This window comes from Myxocyprinus asiaticus, chromosome 37, assembly GCF_019703515.2.
Source record: "Myxocyprinus asiaticus isolate MX2 ecotype Aquarium Trade chromosome 37, UBuf_Myxa_2, whole genome shotgun sequence".
NCBI lineage: Eukaryota > Metazoa > Chordata > Actinopteri > Cypriniformes > Catostomidae > Myxocyprinus > Myxocyprinus asiaticus.
This window is the reverse complement of record NC_059380.1, coordinates 12,546,170-12,563,538: the sequence shown is the minus strand read 5'-3', so window position 1 is coordinate 12,563,538 and position 17,369 is coordinate 12,546,170. Positions and strand designations below refer to the sequence as shown.

Sequence of the window (17,369 nt, the reverse complement as noted above, 5' to 3'; positions counted from 1 at the left end):
TTTATTTTTTCTGGTAATTAACATTATGCCACAAATGTGTAAATTGAACTTAACGTGTATTAAACCCGGAATATTGATTTCAGAAAATGTAAAAATCAGTTTGCATATTAGAGGTACGCTTAGAGTTGTACTCCACATCCCTTACGTAATGGCCTGTATGACTAGTGAAATTCTGAATTATGCAGGATTTTGCGGTCTGATTATTTATTCCTATCAGACAGACTTTATTTAAATGTGAGTTCATGGCACATGATAATGAGGGTATGCCTGCTGACTCTGCCTTATTAATCTGTGCAGGGCTTTGGGTCCCATATGTCAGCTCTCTGATTACCCTTTTATACTGATCCAGGATCATCTGCAAGTCCCAGCCAAATCACAGTAAGAGAGCTGGGATACATGGTTCTGGCATCCTGGGAGAATGCTGACTTTTTACTGATCCGAGACCAGCTGCTTTTACCTAATTCTTTACATTTAACATTAGAAGATAAAGAATAGCCAAGCAACCCTCGTACCTGTTGAAAGCAGTTAAGTTTATAATTTATCTCAATGGTAGTTGACTGTTGCTGGACAACGCAGAAGTGTGCAGCCATGGGCACTCAGTTCCAGGCACACATTTTTTAAGCCAATTACCTGAGCCATATATGCAATGTAACGAATCAATCTGGAGCTACAAGAAAATGACGTCTTGACATGCTAACAACGCTGATTGGCCAATGGCACCACAAGAGCACGCACAATCTCAAGCCCTTCACTTGGGAAAAATATAGACCCGTTTCATTCTGTTAAGAACCCTTCAAAAATTGCCAACCAAACAAACATTGACCCCTTAAAAGGTAGGGATGAACCCTACTTTAGCAGTTCAGAAACATGTTTGGTGCATAGATCATAAATGTGATTGAATGAGTCCTCACCTTTTCCTGTCCAGCTTGAGGAGGAGATCCTTAAGTGGTTTCTGCTTGACTTGCAGTACATAAATCTATCTCAGTAACCTTTCTAACCCTCTTCCTCCTCAGTGGCGAAGGTAGATGGTGAGATGCCTCCTTCCCCTGCCTCCTCTCACCATAGCAGCACACAGGCCCCGTCTCTAACCGAAGAGAAGCGCACGCCGCAGGGTAGCCAGAACTCCCTCAACACGGTCAGCTCTGGATCGGGCTCCACCAGTGGCATCGGCAGCGGGGGCGGAGGTGGCAGCAACAACACGGTGGTACCCAACGCCATCCAGCCCTATGATGTGGAGATCCAGCGTGGAGAGAACGAGGGATTTGGATTTGTCATTGTGTCATCAGTTTCGAGGCCTGAAGCGGGCACCACATTTGGTAAGATTGGATAGATAGTTGACTGAATATGGTTAATGTAGGGCCATAAGACATTCATACAAGTGTCCAAATACTTTTTGGGACCACTGGGTGCTCTTTTGACACACAAGAATAAGTCAGCAGTAATTATGTAATGTCTTATTATTTTTATTATAAAAAATGGGGAGAGGATTGAGGCATCTATTTATTTTTTTTTCTGGGAGCTTTTTGTTTCCAAATATTGCTTTAGTTGTTTTTTTTATTTTTGGTGGGTGTGGGTTCTTTTGCATAATCTCCCTATGCCAGTCTGCATGCCCTCCACTTCCAAAGCCGATCTAGTTTCCATTACACATGATGCCTGTTGAAGTAGAAAAGCAACATTTAATTTGTACAAATCTGAACGTTCAATCTCAGACAAAAATAAATAGCACTTACCAAAACCTCTTGCCACTACTTACATTTTCAGTTGTTTTTTTCAACAATTGTAATTGATAGAGAGATCAAGTTAGTGAAAAGGGAAATCAAGAATGACATCCCATGTTTACAGATCTTTTGTTTTACTCTGTTCAGAATGCTCCCACTCTTTAAAATCACAATAGCGCTGTTGGCAGTGATTACTCCATGTGGGAGTTTTGTTCAGAGAATTGTGACAGGAGAGAGGAATGACAGATCCATGTTTGAAAAGAATAAAAGCAAGGGAGCTGTGCTTGGCATTTGTTTACTACTATGATGAACTGTGCCAGTCACTGCTCTAAGGGAGATCGAGAACATCCGAGAATAAACAGTGCTTAGTATTACAATCAAACTTTATACCAATGTGACAATAACAAGAATGACAGGTTGAATAAATATTCTGCAGTCATAATCATACTAACATGCCTGAGTGTCGTTGCAGCATATTGATTACTCAAACCCCTGACTGATCACAATAACTCCATGCTCCATAGGAACCTTTTTCAAAACCTAAATCTAAACATAAATAGCATTAACTGTTGAATTTTCAGCACCGTGTCGAAAGAAATAAAAGTTTTACCAGAGCCTCACGTAGCCAGACCTTTAAATACAGCAACAGGCCTGGGCGATATTGCAGCTTAAACTGGCCAATAACTGCCCACTTAGGATGAGTGACATATGAAGCAGTCAACCACAGTTCGTTTTATTACTTGCCATACAGGGGCGATGTTATTTGAGATATACAATAATAATTAGACCTATATATCGGTTTTACCGATTAGTCTGTGCCGATAGTTGTTGTTTAGAACTATTGTTATCGGCAAAAATCTAGTTATCTGCATTTCCCACCACCTTAATTATCAGTATCAGCAAAATCCACTATCGGTCGACCTCTAATAATAATAGTCCGGCATGGAAAAAAATAATGTAAATAGGGTGCAGCAGTCCCCACAAGCGACTGCATAAAAAAAAAACTGAAAATAGTGTAATGTGAATTTCTGCTCATGGTAATTCCTTTTATTTGACACTAAGTGCTTCAAACGAAACCTTGTGATAAATTCATCCTCAAAAGCGATCGTATAAACACGACCTTGTAAACAGAACTTTATTCCAGGCGAATGATTTAAAAAAAAAAAAAAAAATTCTGTTTGCTTTTACTTTCAGAAGTTATAAATTTAAATGTGGATTGTTGAACTTAAATCAGTATAATTACTGTAAATGATCTAGCATGCAGATGCCTTTTATATCACTAAATTCAGCAGGTTCAATATGTTCGTTTTTACTATTGCGCCCCGTACCTTTGCTCTCCATTCAGTAACATGCTTTTGCCTGTCACAAGTTTCATGGGGTGTATTTGGCTTGCAGGGCACAGTCTATGGGCATTCTATGAAAATGTTGGCACTTTGGCTTGGTGGCTTGGTGTATTAACTCCTACACATTCTTTCCTCTCTCTTTCTCTCCCTCTCTCTCTCTCTTTCCTTTTTCCCCTTCCCCACCAAAATAAATAAAAAATATCTTAATTAAAACTCATACATGCTCAATCACTGTTGGACAAAAGCTGGAAACGCATGTGTGGCAATGCCTCATAAAATAGGTCGCATCATCGAAGGAAGCCCAGCTGACCGCTGTGGGAAACTGAAGGTTGGAGACCGGATACTGGCTGTAAACAGCTGCTCTATTACCAATAAGTCCCACTCAGACATCGTCAACCTGATCAAGGAGGCTGGGAACACAGTGACGCTGCGGATCATTCCAGGAGACGGTCAGTGTGAAGTGATTTTGCTTTCTCTCTTGCTCTGTTTCAAAACATTGTAAGCTGCCTACAAAGGCATTTTAAACCATCATAGCAGGCACATTATCGACACGAAGGCTGTTCCAAAAGGTAAGCAGCTTAATTATGCTGCCTTTCAAGAAGACTTGTTTTAGCCAAATATTAAGGAATTCAACTTGGTGGATAAGGCGATTTAGTAATTTTGATTTTGGTTTATAAATAATTTTGATTATCAATATATTTAATTTAATACTGAAACGTATCGACATAAAAATTAGCAAAGTGTAATCATATATAGATTATTTCACCCAATATTTGTTCATGCTGTTAGTTTGGCAACATGCTAAGGTCAAACTCTATTGAAAATCATGTCTCCCGTATGGAACACTATTTGTGTGTCACTTATGAGGTTTCTTGACAGTTAGGATGCTGCCTTGACAGTTAGGATGCTACCACACTTAAACTGCAGTACTGAAAACTGCAGGAATACTGCATCCAAATTACCACACTTGTACTGCAGTACTGAAAACTGCAGGAATACTGCGTCCAAATTACCACATTGTACTGCAGTATAGAAAACTGCAGGAATATTGCGCCCAAATTACCACACTTGTACTGAAGTATAGAAAAATGCTGGAATACTGTGTCCAAATTCCCACACTTGTACTGCTACTACATTACCACACTTGAACTACACCTACACTTCTTGCACATCAGCAATGCAATATTTCAAATTAAACATTCTCTAGCAAATATAAAAGTATAAAAAAACATGAAAATATTGGCAATGTTAAAGGCATCCATATTCTCAAATTATCAGAGCAAGTGTCAAGAACATGTGATATAGTACATGCAGTACACAGTACAGTACATGACCTCTAAATGCAGTACTGTAATGTATAGAACACCCAGCAGAGGCAGTGTCGGTTAAAATGTTTACTCACATGATTTTTCATAGTTAATCACAGATTTGGAAAATTCAGAAATATGACTCTATACATACTACTTTTCCTGTCAAAAACAGAATCAGAATGAGCTTTATTGCCAAGTATGCTTACACATACAAGGAATTTGTCATGGTAACAGAAGCTTCCAGTGCAAAGAGAATACTAAAAATATACAAATACAACATTTGAAATATATATAAACATATATACATAAACAGTGAAATAAGAATAAAAAATAAGATACAACAGATAAATATATAGAGGAAACTACAGTAGGGCAATAATGTTATATACAGATATACAGTTATGTGCAAGGCGATTTAATGTATTGGGCAGAAGAGGTAGGATATGTCAAATAAAAATAAATGGAATATAAATATGAATGAATAGTTGAATATGCACATGATTGTATTGCCACAGTGGAGAGTATTGGGGGCAGTTTTAACTGTTCATAAGGTAAATGGCCTGAGGGAAGAAACTGTTCTTGTGTCTGACTGTTCTGGTGCTCAGAGCTCTGTAGCACTGGCCAGAGGGCAACAGTTCAAAAAGGTAGTGTGCTGGGTGAATGGGGTCCAAAGCCATTTTTCCAGCCCTTTTCCTCACTCTGGAGGTGTACAGTTCTTGGAGGGTGGGAAGGTGAGAACCAATAATCTGTTCAGCAGTCCGGACTATCCTTTGAAGTATTCTGATGTCTAACTTGGTTGCTGAACCAAACCAGACAGTTATAAAAGTGCAGAGGACAGACTCAATGACTGCTGAGTAGAACTGGATCAGCAGCACCTGTGGCAGGTTGAACTTCCTCAGCTGGCAAAGGAAGTACAACCTCTGCTGGGCCTTTTTCACAATGGAGTCAATGTGGGTCTCCCACTTCAGGTCCTGTGAGATGGCAGTGCCCAGGAACCTGAATGACTCCACTGCTGCCACAGTGCTTTTTAGAATGGTGAGCAGGGTTGATGCTGGGGTGTTCCTCCTAAAGTCCACTATCTTCTCCACTGTTTCAGCTCCAGGTTGTTTTGACTGCATCAGTGAGCCAGTCATTTAACCTATCTTCTGTAAGCGGACTCGTCATCATCTTGGATGAGGCTGATGACTGTAGTGCCATCTGCAGACTTCAGGAGCTTGACATAGGGGTCCTTGGCAGTTCAGTCGTTTGTGTACAGGGAGAAGAGTAGTGGGGAGAGCACACATCCCTGGGGGGCACCAGTGCTGTTTGTACATACGCTGGAAATTAATTTCCCCAGTCTCACTAACTGCTGCCTATCTGTCAGAAAGCTGGTGTTCCACTGACAGATAGAGGTGGGAACCGAGAGCTGGGTTAATTTATTCCGTAGGAGAGCAGGGATGATGGTGTTGAAAGCCGAACTGAAGTCTACAAATAGGATCCTTGCATAAGTCCCTGGTCTGTCTAGATGTTGCAGTATGTAATGCAGTCCCATATCGACTGCATCATCCACAGACCTGTTAGCTCGATAGGCAAACTGCAGGGGATCCAGAAAGGGTCCAGTGATGTACTTCAGGTGGGCCAACACCAGTCTCTCAAATGACTTCATGACCACAGATGTCAGGGCGACAGGTCTGTAGTTATTAAGTCCTGCAAACTTGGGTTCCTTTGGGACGGGGATGATGGTGGAGTGTTTGAAGCAGCTGGGAACTTCACAGTGCTCAAGTGATGTGTTGAAGATCTGTGTGAAGATGGGAGCCAGCTGGTTAGCACAGGCTTTTAGACAAGTATATGTTAAATAAGACCTAGTAGGAATGCACATGTCCTCACAGAAAGTGATATATAATGTCACAGTATCTGTGAGCTCATCCAGGTCGGTGGCTGCAGCTTCAAAAACACTCCAATCAGTGCAGTCAAAACAGGCTTGTAGTTCCCTCTCTGCTTCATTTGTCCATCTCTTTACAGTCTAAACTACAGGTTTAGCTGATTTTAGTTTCTGCCTGTAGGTTGGAAGAAGATGAACCAGACAATGATCAGAGAGTCCCAAAGCTGCTCTAGGAACAGAGCGACATTCATTCTTTAATGTAGTGTAACAGTGATCAGTATATTTCTGTCTCTGGCTGGGCAAGTAATGTGCTGTTTGTATTTGGGCAGTTCATGTGTGAACTCCCTAAGAATACTAATAAGTGAGTCCGGGTGTTGTTTCTCCGTGTCTATGATGTGATCAGCCAGCTGTTGCAGCGCTGCATTCACGCATACTTGTGAGGAATGTAAACACTCACCAGAATAAATGAGGAAAACTCCTGTGGTGAGTAGAAAGGCTTACAGTTAAGGAAGGGCGCTTCTAAATTAGGGAAGTACATCTTCTTCAACGCTGTTACATCAGTACACCAACTTGCACTGATGTAAAAGCATGTTCCACCGCCTCTTATTTTCCCCGATGTCTCCATGATGCGATCTGCTCTGAACAGCTGAAAGCCTGGCAGATGTAACGCACTGTCCGGAATGGTTTCACTCAGCCAGGTTTCTGTGAAGCACAGAGCAGCAGAGTTAGCAAAGTCCTTATTTATAAGGGTTAGGAGAAGTAGTTTGTCCATTTTATTAGGAAGAGAGTGGAGATGTGCTAAATGTATGCTTGGCAGCGCGGTTCGGAAGCCGCATTGACGCAATTTGACCAGTGCGTCGGCTCGCTTCCCTTGTTTGCATCTTATAGCATGCTTGTACAGCACCGCAGCTCCTCCGATTAAAATGTCCAACAAAACGTCTGAATAATCAAATACTGGTAAAAAAAATTATCTGGTGTTTGCTGCCGAATATTTAACTGTACGTCTCTGCCGAAACTGATCGAAAAGACATTACAAAACACAGAACAAACAAACAAAAACAGCAAAAGAACTGGAGAGCTCCACACCGAGGTGGCCCTCATTGTAGATCGCAAAATACATTTAGTTCCTACTTAAAAATTTAAAGAAAACAATATGCAACAATGTTTTATTAATATTTTCCAAACAAAGCCTTTTACAGTATAAAGATAGAAAAGCACTAAAATAGCATGAAAGGTTTCCCAAAGTCTAAGTGGGATGTACACAAATTGAAAGAACTTGTCCCCATAGGTTTGCATATTCATTGCAACACACTGTAAATCTCTTAAACCCTCATCCTCCACAATATTAATTGTCCGACAAGCTGTGGCTGTCCACTTTGCTACAGCAATCGTGAAGTCGAATTCAAATGATTCGCATTGCTTTAAACTCCACATGAAAAGCGCTGCGTCTTGAGCCCTTTTGGACGATGATTTTTTTATATGGGGATGTAAGGTAATTCCAGCATTTACAGGGGCTAGTCAGAGATTTTATTGCCGTCTGAATCCAAAATGTCTGTATTTTTCTCCCACCATCTGCAAGAAAATTCCCGGCCTAATTACCTAATGTTTTTTGACAAACACCAAGGTCATTTGGTCATTTAATTTCCATCCGAATCCACATCTCTGAGTTTAAAAGCAGGAATCAATCCAAAAGTCTTTTTGGAAAACAATTTTGACCTCTGCCAAGTGCCATACGGTGATGTGGCAAGATGCATGGTAATGTGATTGTGTAGAAATGTTGGAAATTATTCACATGAATATAGTTACATCCCTGCTGCATCACACTGAGTTGGAGCTCTGACATAGAAGAAAAATAGAAAAAAAAGAGGTTGCGCTAACCTAATTTTTCCAAATATTTTCCATATTTTCTTTACTGTACGTGGTACATGTGCAGCTTTTCTCTCACTCCCTATGCACTTGTGTGTGTGTATGTTTGATTGCGTGCTGGGGAGACAGAGTGAGAGCGCGCGCGCGTGTGAGATACTAAAGCATGAGCAAAGTGCTCCGTGTTCCCTCTATTTACACTTTAGAACGAACCGACTATTCAACTAAACTTTACACCCCCTAATACTAATATTACATGTGACTGACCACATGAGAAGCAAACTTCCGGGTTCCGAACTTGCTCTTCCACCGTGAATTAATTGTCATCCGAGCGCATTAGTTTTTTCATTGAGGAGCCATGCAATTTGTTTTTTAAGATGTCACCCTGAGAAACAATGACTGTCCGAATAGGGCTTTGTTTTGCTTTTCATACTAATACTGACCACATAATGATACTTCATCCAAATAGTCCGGTAATACGGAAGCACAACGAGGCGCCCGAGGGAACACTGGTTGCTTCACTTCAACGAGTCGTGTGAATGTGGCTTTAGTTTGCTGTGTCTGGGTTTGATTTGTACAAAAAAATTACCATTAAGAGGTCCTCTCTCCATCACTTTAATGCTGTGTGTTTGTTTGTGTTGTGTGCGTCTCTGTGTTAGGTCCCCCCCGGTTACATTGCAAAGGTTCCTCCCTATTGAAACTAGTGTTTAGATCTCATAAAGAGCTGAATAGACTGGCAGAATCTAATGTCAAATTGGTAATTACGTTTATTGCCTTAACAGAAATTTTTTATCAAACATTGTAAATTAATCGCATGCGTTCATTTCGACAGTCCTTGTTTAAACGATATAGAACTGCAGTTTTGTTTAATATGAAAACTGCATTTGCAATTGAAGCTCCATTTATACTTCAGTGCAGCTGTTTAACTGCACTGAACTGCAGGTGAACTACACAAACTACAGCTCAACTGCATTGACTTGATATTTTACTACATTGAACTGCTATTATTTTGCAATGTACTGCAGTTATACCAGTGTGGAATGCAGGTATACTTCACTGAACTGTAGTAGTACTACACTGACCTGCAGTTTTACTGCAGTGCACTATATCAGTACTGCAGTTAAAAGCATTGTAAGTGCAGTACAGTTTGTCATTGTGTAGTACAGCATCATTGCACTACACAAAACTGCGCTTTTTACTACATAGATTGCAGTAATATTGCAATCAGACTGCAGTTTTACTGCAGTAAATTTTTTGTAAGGGTAGACTGTACATTCAGCATTATTGGCAGAAGAATTATAAACAGGGACCTGCAAGGGAGATCAAGGTAGCACTGAATATTCAGCAGGCTCAGAGGCTTCTTTATTCATTACAGCTCTTATAGCTTTAGAGGTAGTATGCCTTCATATTGTGCTGTTGTAATTATGACAGATGACACACCAGCCAAGCAGATCAGGGAGGAATGACACAGTCATGCTATATGCGACATGCACATGTCAAGCTCTGTTCCAAAACCAAGTGAACTGCCTACGGAGGCAGCATTTTAAAGGAAAAGTTCACCCAAAAATCATAGTTTATTCACCTTTGTGTTGCTACAGATTTGTACGGCTTTCTCTTTTCTATGGAACACAAAAGGTGATGTTTAGGTATATTGTTAGCCTCAGTCACCATTCACTTTCATTGTATGGAAGAAAGATGCAATAAAAGTAAATGGTGACTAAGGCTAACATTCTGCCTAACATCACCTTTTGGGTTCCACTGAGGAAAGAAATTCAGTTTGGAACAACATTGTGGTGAGCTAATAATAACAGAATTAAAACTATCCATTTAAGGCGCCTTAAGCGCACGTTTTTTGGGTTTTTTTGCACACAGCTGAGTTGTTTTTCATTTATTTTTCTATATAAAAATGGGCTAGATGGATGTCTTTAACCGTTGCACAAATTTTTCTTTTCAGCGTTTCACACAGAAGCACTTTTAGAAGGCGTGGAAAGTTAAAAAGAACTTCAACTTTTAAAAATGTGTAAATTTGTTGTGTTGTGTGTAGTTTTTTTTTTTTTTTTTTTTACAAAAGTGCTTGGTCTGAACGGCCCTTGATGCAGCTGCTTAAATATGCAGGAGGCAGCGAAGCAGCTCACTAGGATTTGGAACAGAGCTTAAATGTGTCCGTTTTCTGTGTTAAGTGTTTCCCTTGGAGGGAAGGAGGCATGCAGTAATGAGAAGGCAGTTGCCAGTGAAGGCTCGGCTCAACTATAATACATGATTCCAAGTGCACTGGGTCTGTTCATGAGTTCGTAATGTTCTTTAATCAGAGAAGAGGAGACGGCTGACACACTATGAGAATTTCCATAATTGACAGAAAGTGGGTGTATACGTCTGGTTAAACTGCAGTCACTACCTGTACATGGCAAAAAATAATTAAAGTAATTTTCTTACTTAGTATTTTTGACTTCTTGTAAAAATAACTGAACATCCACAAAACAGGATACATTAACTTGAGAGGCAAAGTTTCACAAGGTAGGAAATCAAAATTAATATCTTTATTTTTCAGATAAATCTAAATTTAGTGAGGTTTATGATTAACACAAACAAACAAAAAAAGCCTTATTTAATTGTTTTCCCTTTGAATTAAGAATATTTTTCTTACCAAATTGGCAAATAGTTTATTCACAAACCTCACTATTTTTTTTTTTAGATTAAAAAACAACAACAACAAGATTAAATGTGCACTTTTTCCCCATTAAAAAGGTTTTACTCCTAAATAAATGAATTGTAAGTTTGAAACATATGTATAAAATCATGACCACTCACATGAGATGAGGACTCTAGTCATATCAGTAACCTTATAAAAGCTGTTTTATTCTACATACAGGGGTGCCTTCATGGGGGCTGCCATTTTAGAATCACATGACAAGCTGAATACTACTAGCTTAATCTCAGTAACTTGTTATACAATATCATCTTGTTATTGGACACTTTCACTCTTGGATTAAATTAATCATGGCTGATTGTGTATAGTGAATTTCTACAATGGCATCTGTAACTGGAAACTATTGATTTTGAATGATGCTGCATCCACACCACTAGGTGTCACTGTAAGTTCAAGATGGCATGATCAAAAAGTTACTGAGTGCACCTTTAAATATTTTGTCATTTTGCTTCTTAAGTAAGTGTATTTTGTTTTAAGGATGTTTTGATATTTTGCTGGAAAACAAGAAAAGAAAGAGTCAAAAGGTGATTTATTGCAGTATAGTTTTGGTGCCTCTTTCTGCACTTAATTTCTGCATAATTTTTCCTTTATGCAGTTCTTGTTCTTTGAGTGTATCCAAGAAAAAAAAAGAAGAAAAAAAAAGATAAAGCCATGAGCAGGAAAGAGAGGGAACAACAAGAATGTTCCTGCAGATGACAGAGTGATGGGGAAAAGCTATTTTAAGACAGTGGGATTCACGGGCTGTGCACTCATCAAAATCCCCTCTCTCCCTCAGAGTGACTGCCCAGTGGGGCGGAATTAAAGCGGCTTTGATGTCTAGCAACAGCAGCCCGCATTTTATTGGTGACAGCTGACTTACAAGTTGGACCAATGTAATCAAAGCAAATGATCCAAGATCAATAAAAGGAACAGTTCTTCCGAAAATGAAACACAAAGGAGATATTTTGAAGAGTGTTCTTGCTGTTTTGCGATTAGCTATGAGATACAGAACCAAGTTTGAATACAGTATGTGCAAACACAAATGCGATTTGAGTTCTTTATCAGAGAGGAAGATTATCAGTGAATTATGACTTACATTTCAGTCTGACTTTATTAGACTTGGAATAAAGCATATAGTCATATGGACTACTTTTATGGTGTTTATTGTCCTTTTTGGAGCTTGCCAGCACATGGTCACTGTATTCTTTCATTGTATGGAAATAAGCAATGTAAACATTCTTCAAAATATCTCCTTTTGTGTTCCTCAGAAGAAAAGAAAGAGTCTGGTTGAACTGCTTCTTTAACCCAAGCTATTTTAAATGTTACAGAAAGGGTAGATTGTGTTTTGTGATTACACATAGATGGGGAAATTGCGTGTAAGACTTTGGATGGTTTTAGGTCACTAAGCTATATTCAAATTTATAATACTAAAACTCCAGCCACTGTTCTGGGCAACATGATAAATGTGCAATTGTACCTACTGCCCAACTGGATTGTGCTTGCAAAGCGCACTAGTGCTAATGTTTTGTTGTATAGAAATTGGGCCTCTGATGCTTGGTCTACAGGGTAAACTTTACTGTGTCCAACGGAAGCACAATGCAGAAGCATTATGTGTGCTTCATGAAAGTAAAGCTATCATATCTGATGTTCCTCCACAGAGTCCTCCAATGCATCACTGCTGACCAACGCTGAGAAGATAGCTACCATAACTACCACACACACACCTCAACAGCAAGCCGCACCTGAGCCAAGGTACACGCTACATACCTGTGCTCTGAAACACCCACATAACACAACCATTTTCAGTTGGATTAAAGAGGATTTTGTAATTAATTGACATAATAATTGTCATGGTTGCTCATTATTTATTTAAGAAAGAACATCACTCCCCAGCATTTCATTAAATGTACGACAGTGTTCATAATTTATTAAATGTTTTTCCTCTGTTTTATTTTCCCCCCAGAAACAACACTAAACCAAAACAGGAGTCTTTTGAGTTCAAAGCCCCACAAGCTCCACCCCCTCTAGCTCCAACACAACCTTCAAATCAGGTACATCCTCAGTGGTGGCGATTTCTTTAAGATTGCACAGGAAGCATGTCCTCCCCTAAAATTTAATTGGAAATGCAGAAATTACATAATATATGCAAATTATCTATATTACTCCCATATTTTTAAGCGAATAAAAGTGTAAAATATCTGTTTATTCAACTAACGCAATCCGTGTTTTTTCTACATTAATATGTCCATAGATGTCAAAGGACACATGGCCCATAAATCCCTTTTGAAGTTGTGTTTCAATTGGAGTCAATTTGGGTCATTTTGATTCCCATCCAGATGGAGTGATTCAATGGGGGTCAAACTGAAAAAAGCACCTGATTGTTTATTGCACATTAGGCTTTCAAACAATGTTTTTGTCCTACCTGGAAGCCCGGTTTCTTTATATGACGATTGGTCAAGCTCTCAAAAGGGCAGAACTTTGCAGCAAATAGCCAATAAATGAAATGGTGATGTGTGTGACTGACAGTGTTTGAAATGTCAAAGCTTTGCGCTGTCAAACGCAGAGTGCTCCATAGGTCGGAGAATCAGATACAGACACAGTTATCTGCCATCTGCTTGAACACATTTATTTTAGCTTTCATAATTCTATCTTTTGCCTAATTTACATATTTCATTATTACAAAATCAGTTTGAGCTTGATCATTTATTTTCATTAGGTAATTTCACTTTTTAAGAAATAGTTTGAGAAGCAGCTTTTGAAAGCAACATTGAAGACACCATAAAAGAAAAAGAAAAAATATCTCTGTATCATTGAGTTATCTGTGCCTCCCCACACTTGAAAAGCACTAGCTGATCCTCATTATCCTCCGTTTCCACCGAAAGATGAGAAACACCCATCTTACTTCCCCATTTGATGTTTTTGCCCTCTGAGAGATTTCACAGCAGTATTTTGATGAACTTTCAAAAGCGAAAAGCCAAAAGTTGTGTGATTTAACACCAGAGGTTCCTTCATGCACTGCAGATTCTGACTCTGTGGTGGTGTCGTCGTATCGTGTTTGCGGCCCTTCTCTTTCCTCCCTAAAATACCTCCAGAGTCAGATCAATAATTCAAGCTATTCCTCAGATTCTGCTTCTATCGAATATACGTGACTTTCCTGAAGGTGGCTTTCGTCTCCTCTGATGAAATGGGAGCCTGGTTAAAAAAATACACAAATATAGATTTATCTCTGACCTTGGTGTGTATTTGTGTTTTAGGATGCTGAGTTCTACTCTGTTGATCTGGAGAGGGACAATAAAGGCTTTGGTTTCAGCCTTAGAGGGGGTCGAGAGTACAACATGGACCTGTATGTGCTGAGACTAGCGGAGGACGGAGCAGCTGTGAGAAACGGAAAGATGAGGGTACGTACATTTAACCATAAATGTGAATCGGCATCCATCAGTCCCCCTTTCCTCGGCCAAAAATGTAGGCCTGCCCCAAACTCATGCCTTAGGTTGAGCCAATGTTGCTGTGAAGTGCTGGTTGGTTTGGAAAATGTTTTGAAAACTATAAATTTGAGGAAATCAGCCTCCAATTAACTTACCTAAAGTTGTCATCAATGCATTTAACAAAGTAGTCTAAAGTATTTTTTTAAAAAGTTGTAAACTTGTATATTTGTACAAAGCTTTAAAAAAAATTACACACTTCATCTTTATGTGGCTATTATTAATTTAACTTCAAAGCATCCGATCTGGGATCTGTGTTTTGATTCTGCAAAGAAAATTGATTTAGGTTGTCCTATTGATTCAGCTCCTTGTGTCTAAATTCCCAAGTTCTCCTCATTATCTTTCTCAAGAACTTGTCTTAGGCTACATTAGAGAAGATTTCATTCATACACTGATCAGCCACAACATTAAAACCACTGACAGGTGAAGTAAATAACATTTATTATCTCGTTACAATGGCACCTGTCAAGGGGTGGGATATATTAGGCAGCAAGTGAACAGTCAGTTCTTGAATTTCATGTGTTGAAAAATGGGCAAGCGTAAGGATCTGAGCAACTTTGACAAGGGCCAAATTGTGATGGCTAGACGACTGGGTCAGAGCATCTCCAAAACGGCAGGTCTTGTGGGGTGTTCCCGGTATGCAGTGGTTTGAACCTAACAAAAGTGGTCCAAGTAAGGAGAACCGGTGAACTGGCGACAGGGTCATGGGCGCCCAAGGCTCACTGATGCGCTTGAGGAGCGAAGGCTAGCCCGTCTGGTCCGATCCCACAGAAGAGCTACTGTAGAACAAATTGCTGAAAACCTTAATGCTGGCCATTATAGAAAGGTGTCAGAACACACAGTGCATCGCAGCTTGCTGCGTATGGAGCTGCATAGCCGCAGAGTGCCCATGCTGACACCTGTCTACTGCCGAAAGTGCCTACAATGGGCACATGAGTAGGAACTGGACCATGGAGCAATGGATGAAGGTGGCCTGGTCTGATGAATCACGTTTTCTTTTTGATCATGTGGACGGACAGGTGCGTGTGTGTCGTTTACCTAGGGAAATGATGGCAGCAGGATGCACCATGGGAAGAAGGCAGGCCGGCGGAGGCAGTGTGATGCTCTGGGCAATGTTCTGCTGGGAAACCTTGGGTGCTGGTATTCATGTGGATGTTAATTTGACACGTACCACCTACCTAAAGATTGTTGCAGACCACATACACCCCTTCATGGCAACGGTATTCCCTGATGGCAGTGGCCTCTTTCAGCAGGATAATGCACCCTGCCACACTGCATAAATTGTTCAGGAATGGTTTGAGGAACATGACAAAAAGTTCAAGGTGTATCATAGTAGTCAGCTGAGAACTGGCGACATATTAAACTCCTTATCTTGAGTCTTAAAGGGATTGTTCACCCAGAAATTCTCTCATCATTTACTCACCCTCATGCCATTCCAAATGTGTATGTCTGTCTGTCTTCTGCAGAACACAAATTATGATATTTAGAAGAATATTTCAGCTCTGTTGGTCCATACAATGCACATGAATGAGTGCCAAAATGTTGACGCTACATTCTTCTAAAAATCTTGATTTGAGTTCAGCAGATGAAAACAAAAGTCATACACATCTGGGATGGCATGAGGGTGAGTAAATGATGAGAGAATTTTCATTTTTGGGTGAACTATTCCTTTAAGTTAAGATCTGACCAGTTCAAGTTAGAATATCATAGGATTCTAGATTTAGGATGTTTTTTGTGAAATAACCCCTGTTTCCCATTCCATAAGATTGAAAGTTAGACTTTGGAGTTTTTAAGTAAATTAGATGTAATGTGATTAGCTGTCTGTTAGCATCAGTGAAATGCAGATGAAATGAAAAATTAAATTCAGAGTGTGTTGAGCTCTGCAAGTTACATGAGAGGATAACTGCGCACCAACTCTGTAAAGCGGAGCAAGTTGTCAGCCAAAGACCCATTTTTGTGGAAATGGTATTCTTCTTTTGACAAGCGCTGAAAGATAACCAGAGGCAGAGAAGGAAAACAGAACCAAGGAAATTCCATCTCCCTCTTTATCTTTGTCTTTTTCTATTCATGATGGTGTTTGCTGAATGTCACAGTTGTGGTTGAAACTGTATCCGTCTTCTAGATTTAGGTTTGATTGCCTTATTTTTATTTTGTCCATGTCTTCTCTCCCTCTCTCTGCATCTTTCTCTCAGGTTGGAGATGAGATTTTGGAAATCAATGGCGAAAGCACCAAAGGCATGAAGCACGCCCGTGCCATTGAACTGATCAAAAACGGTGGCCGAAAAGTCCACCTGGTCCTAAGGAGGGGGGACGGCTCTGTGCCAGAATATGGTGGGTCAATCTACGAGAACATCCCCTTCTCCCCTGTCTTCACCCCTTGAGGAGTTCCCCCAATGGGGGTCAGCAACACCGCATCTTCTTTTCTGCGCACTGGCCCTTTCCTTTGACCTCCTACTGGGTGATGGGCCTTCCACCTTCTGCTGTTGCCCCCTCTCTGCCTCTGTGCACTGGGCTAGCCTTGGGGACATTGGGATATGTGATTTCCAGATGATTTTGGGTGGTGGTTGTGGCACGTTTCTCATAATACTCTCATAAAAAAAGCGCAGATGCAGAAATATTAACGTTTCTAAAACTGGATATACGTTTTATTGTTTTCAGAAGAAAAAAAATATGATAAACTCCTTCATGCCCTCAAATGAGGTGGTATGACCATGTCAGTGAGTTGTAACATATTTATGATATTTATTGAAGGTGAATGTAAGCTACTGAGAAGGGTCTTTAATGACTCGATGACTACAAACGAATTCTGGTGACATAAGCCATTTCAGAGAAAGATCAAAATACTGTATTCAACGCATTCACAGTTTTTTTTTTTTTTTGCACGTTGTACATGTCAACTGCTTCTTTGCAAACTCCACTTAAAGCAGATGATTCGTAAATTCCACATGCCATGATTGATTTTTGTATCAGAAAGGTTGTTATCGGAGGTTAATTTCTTTGCCATCATTTTCAGACAGAAAGCTACTCACTTATTGAGCATAATGTCAGTGCCGCATGTTGTCAGTGAATATCTAATGTTTTTTTATTTCTTTTTCATTTCCATAAT

At 39.9% G+C, this 17,369-nt stretch overlaps 1 protein-coding gene across 6 annotated transcripts in view; it reads left to right on the top strand.

Annotated features, from left to right (window-relative positions):
• LOC127427698 (membrane-associated guanylate kinase, WW and PDZ domain-containing protein 1-like) overlaps nt 1–17,369 on the top strand; it is a 204,528-nt gene that overhangs the window by 183,637 nt on the left and 3,522 nt on the right. For 5 of the 6 annotated variants that reach the window (XM_051675439.1, XM_051675441.1, XM_051675440.1 and 2 more), the window contains 6 exons: nt 1,014–1,316; nt 3,307–3,510; nt 12,440–12,533; nt 12,745–12,832; nt 14,036–14,179; nt 16,456–16,594. In XM_051675439.1, coding sequence (XP_051531399.1) covers nt 1,014–1,316; nt 3,307–3,510; nt 12,440–12,533; nt 12,745–12,832; nt 14,036–14,179; nt 16,456–16,594 — 972 coding nt within the window. The remainder of the gene's footprint in view (nt 1–1,013; nt 1,317–3,306; nt 3,511–12,439; nt 12,534–12,744; nt 12,833–14,035; nt 14,180–16,455; nt 16,595–17,369) is intronic. The other variant, XM_051675442.1, reaches the window with a different exon arrangement.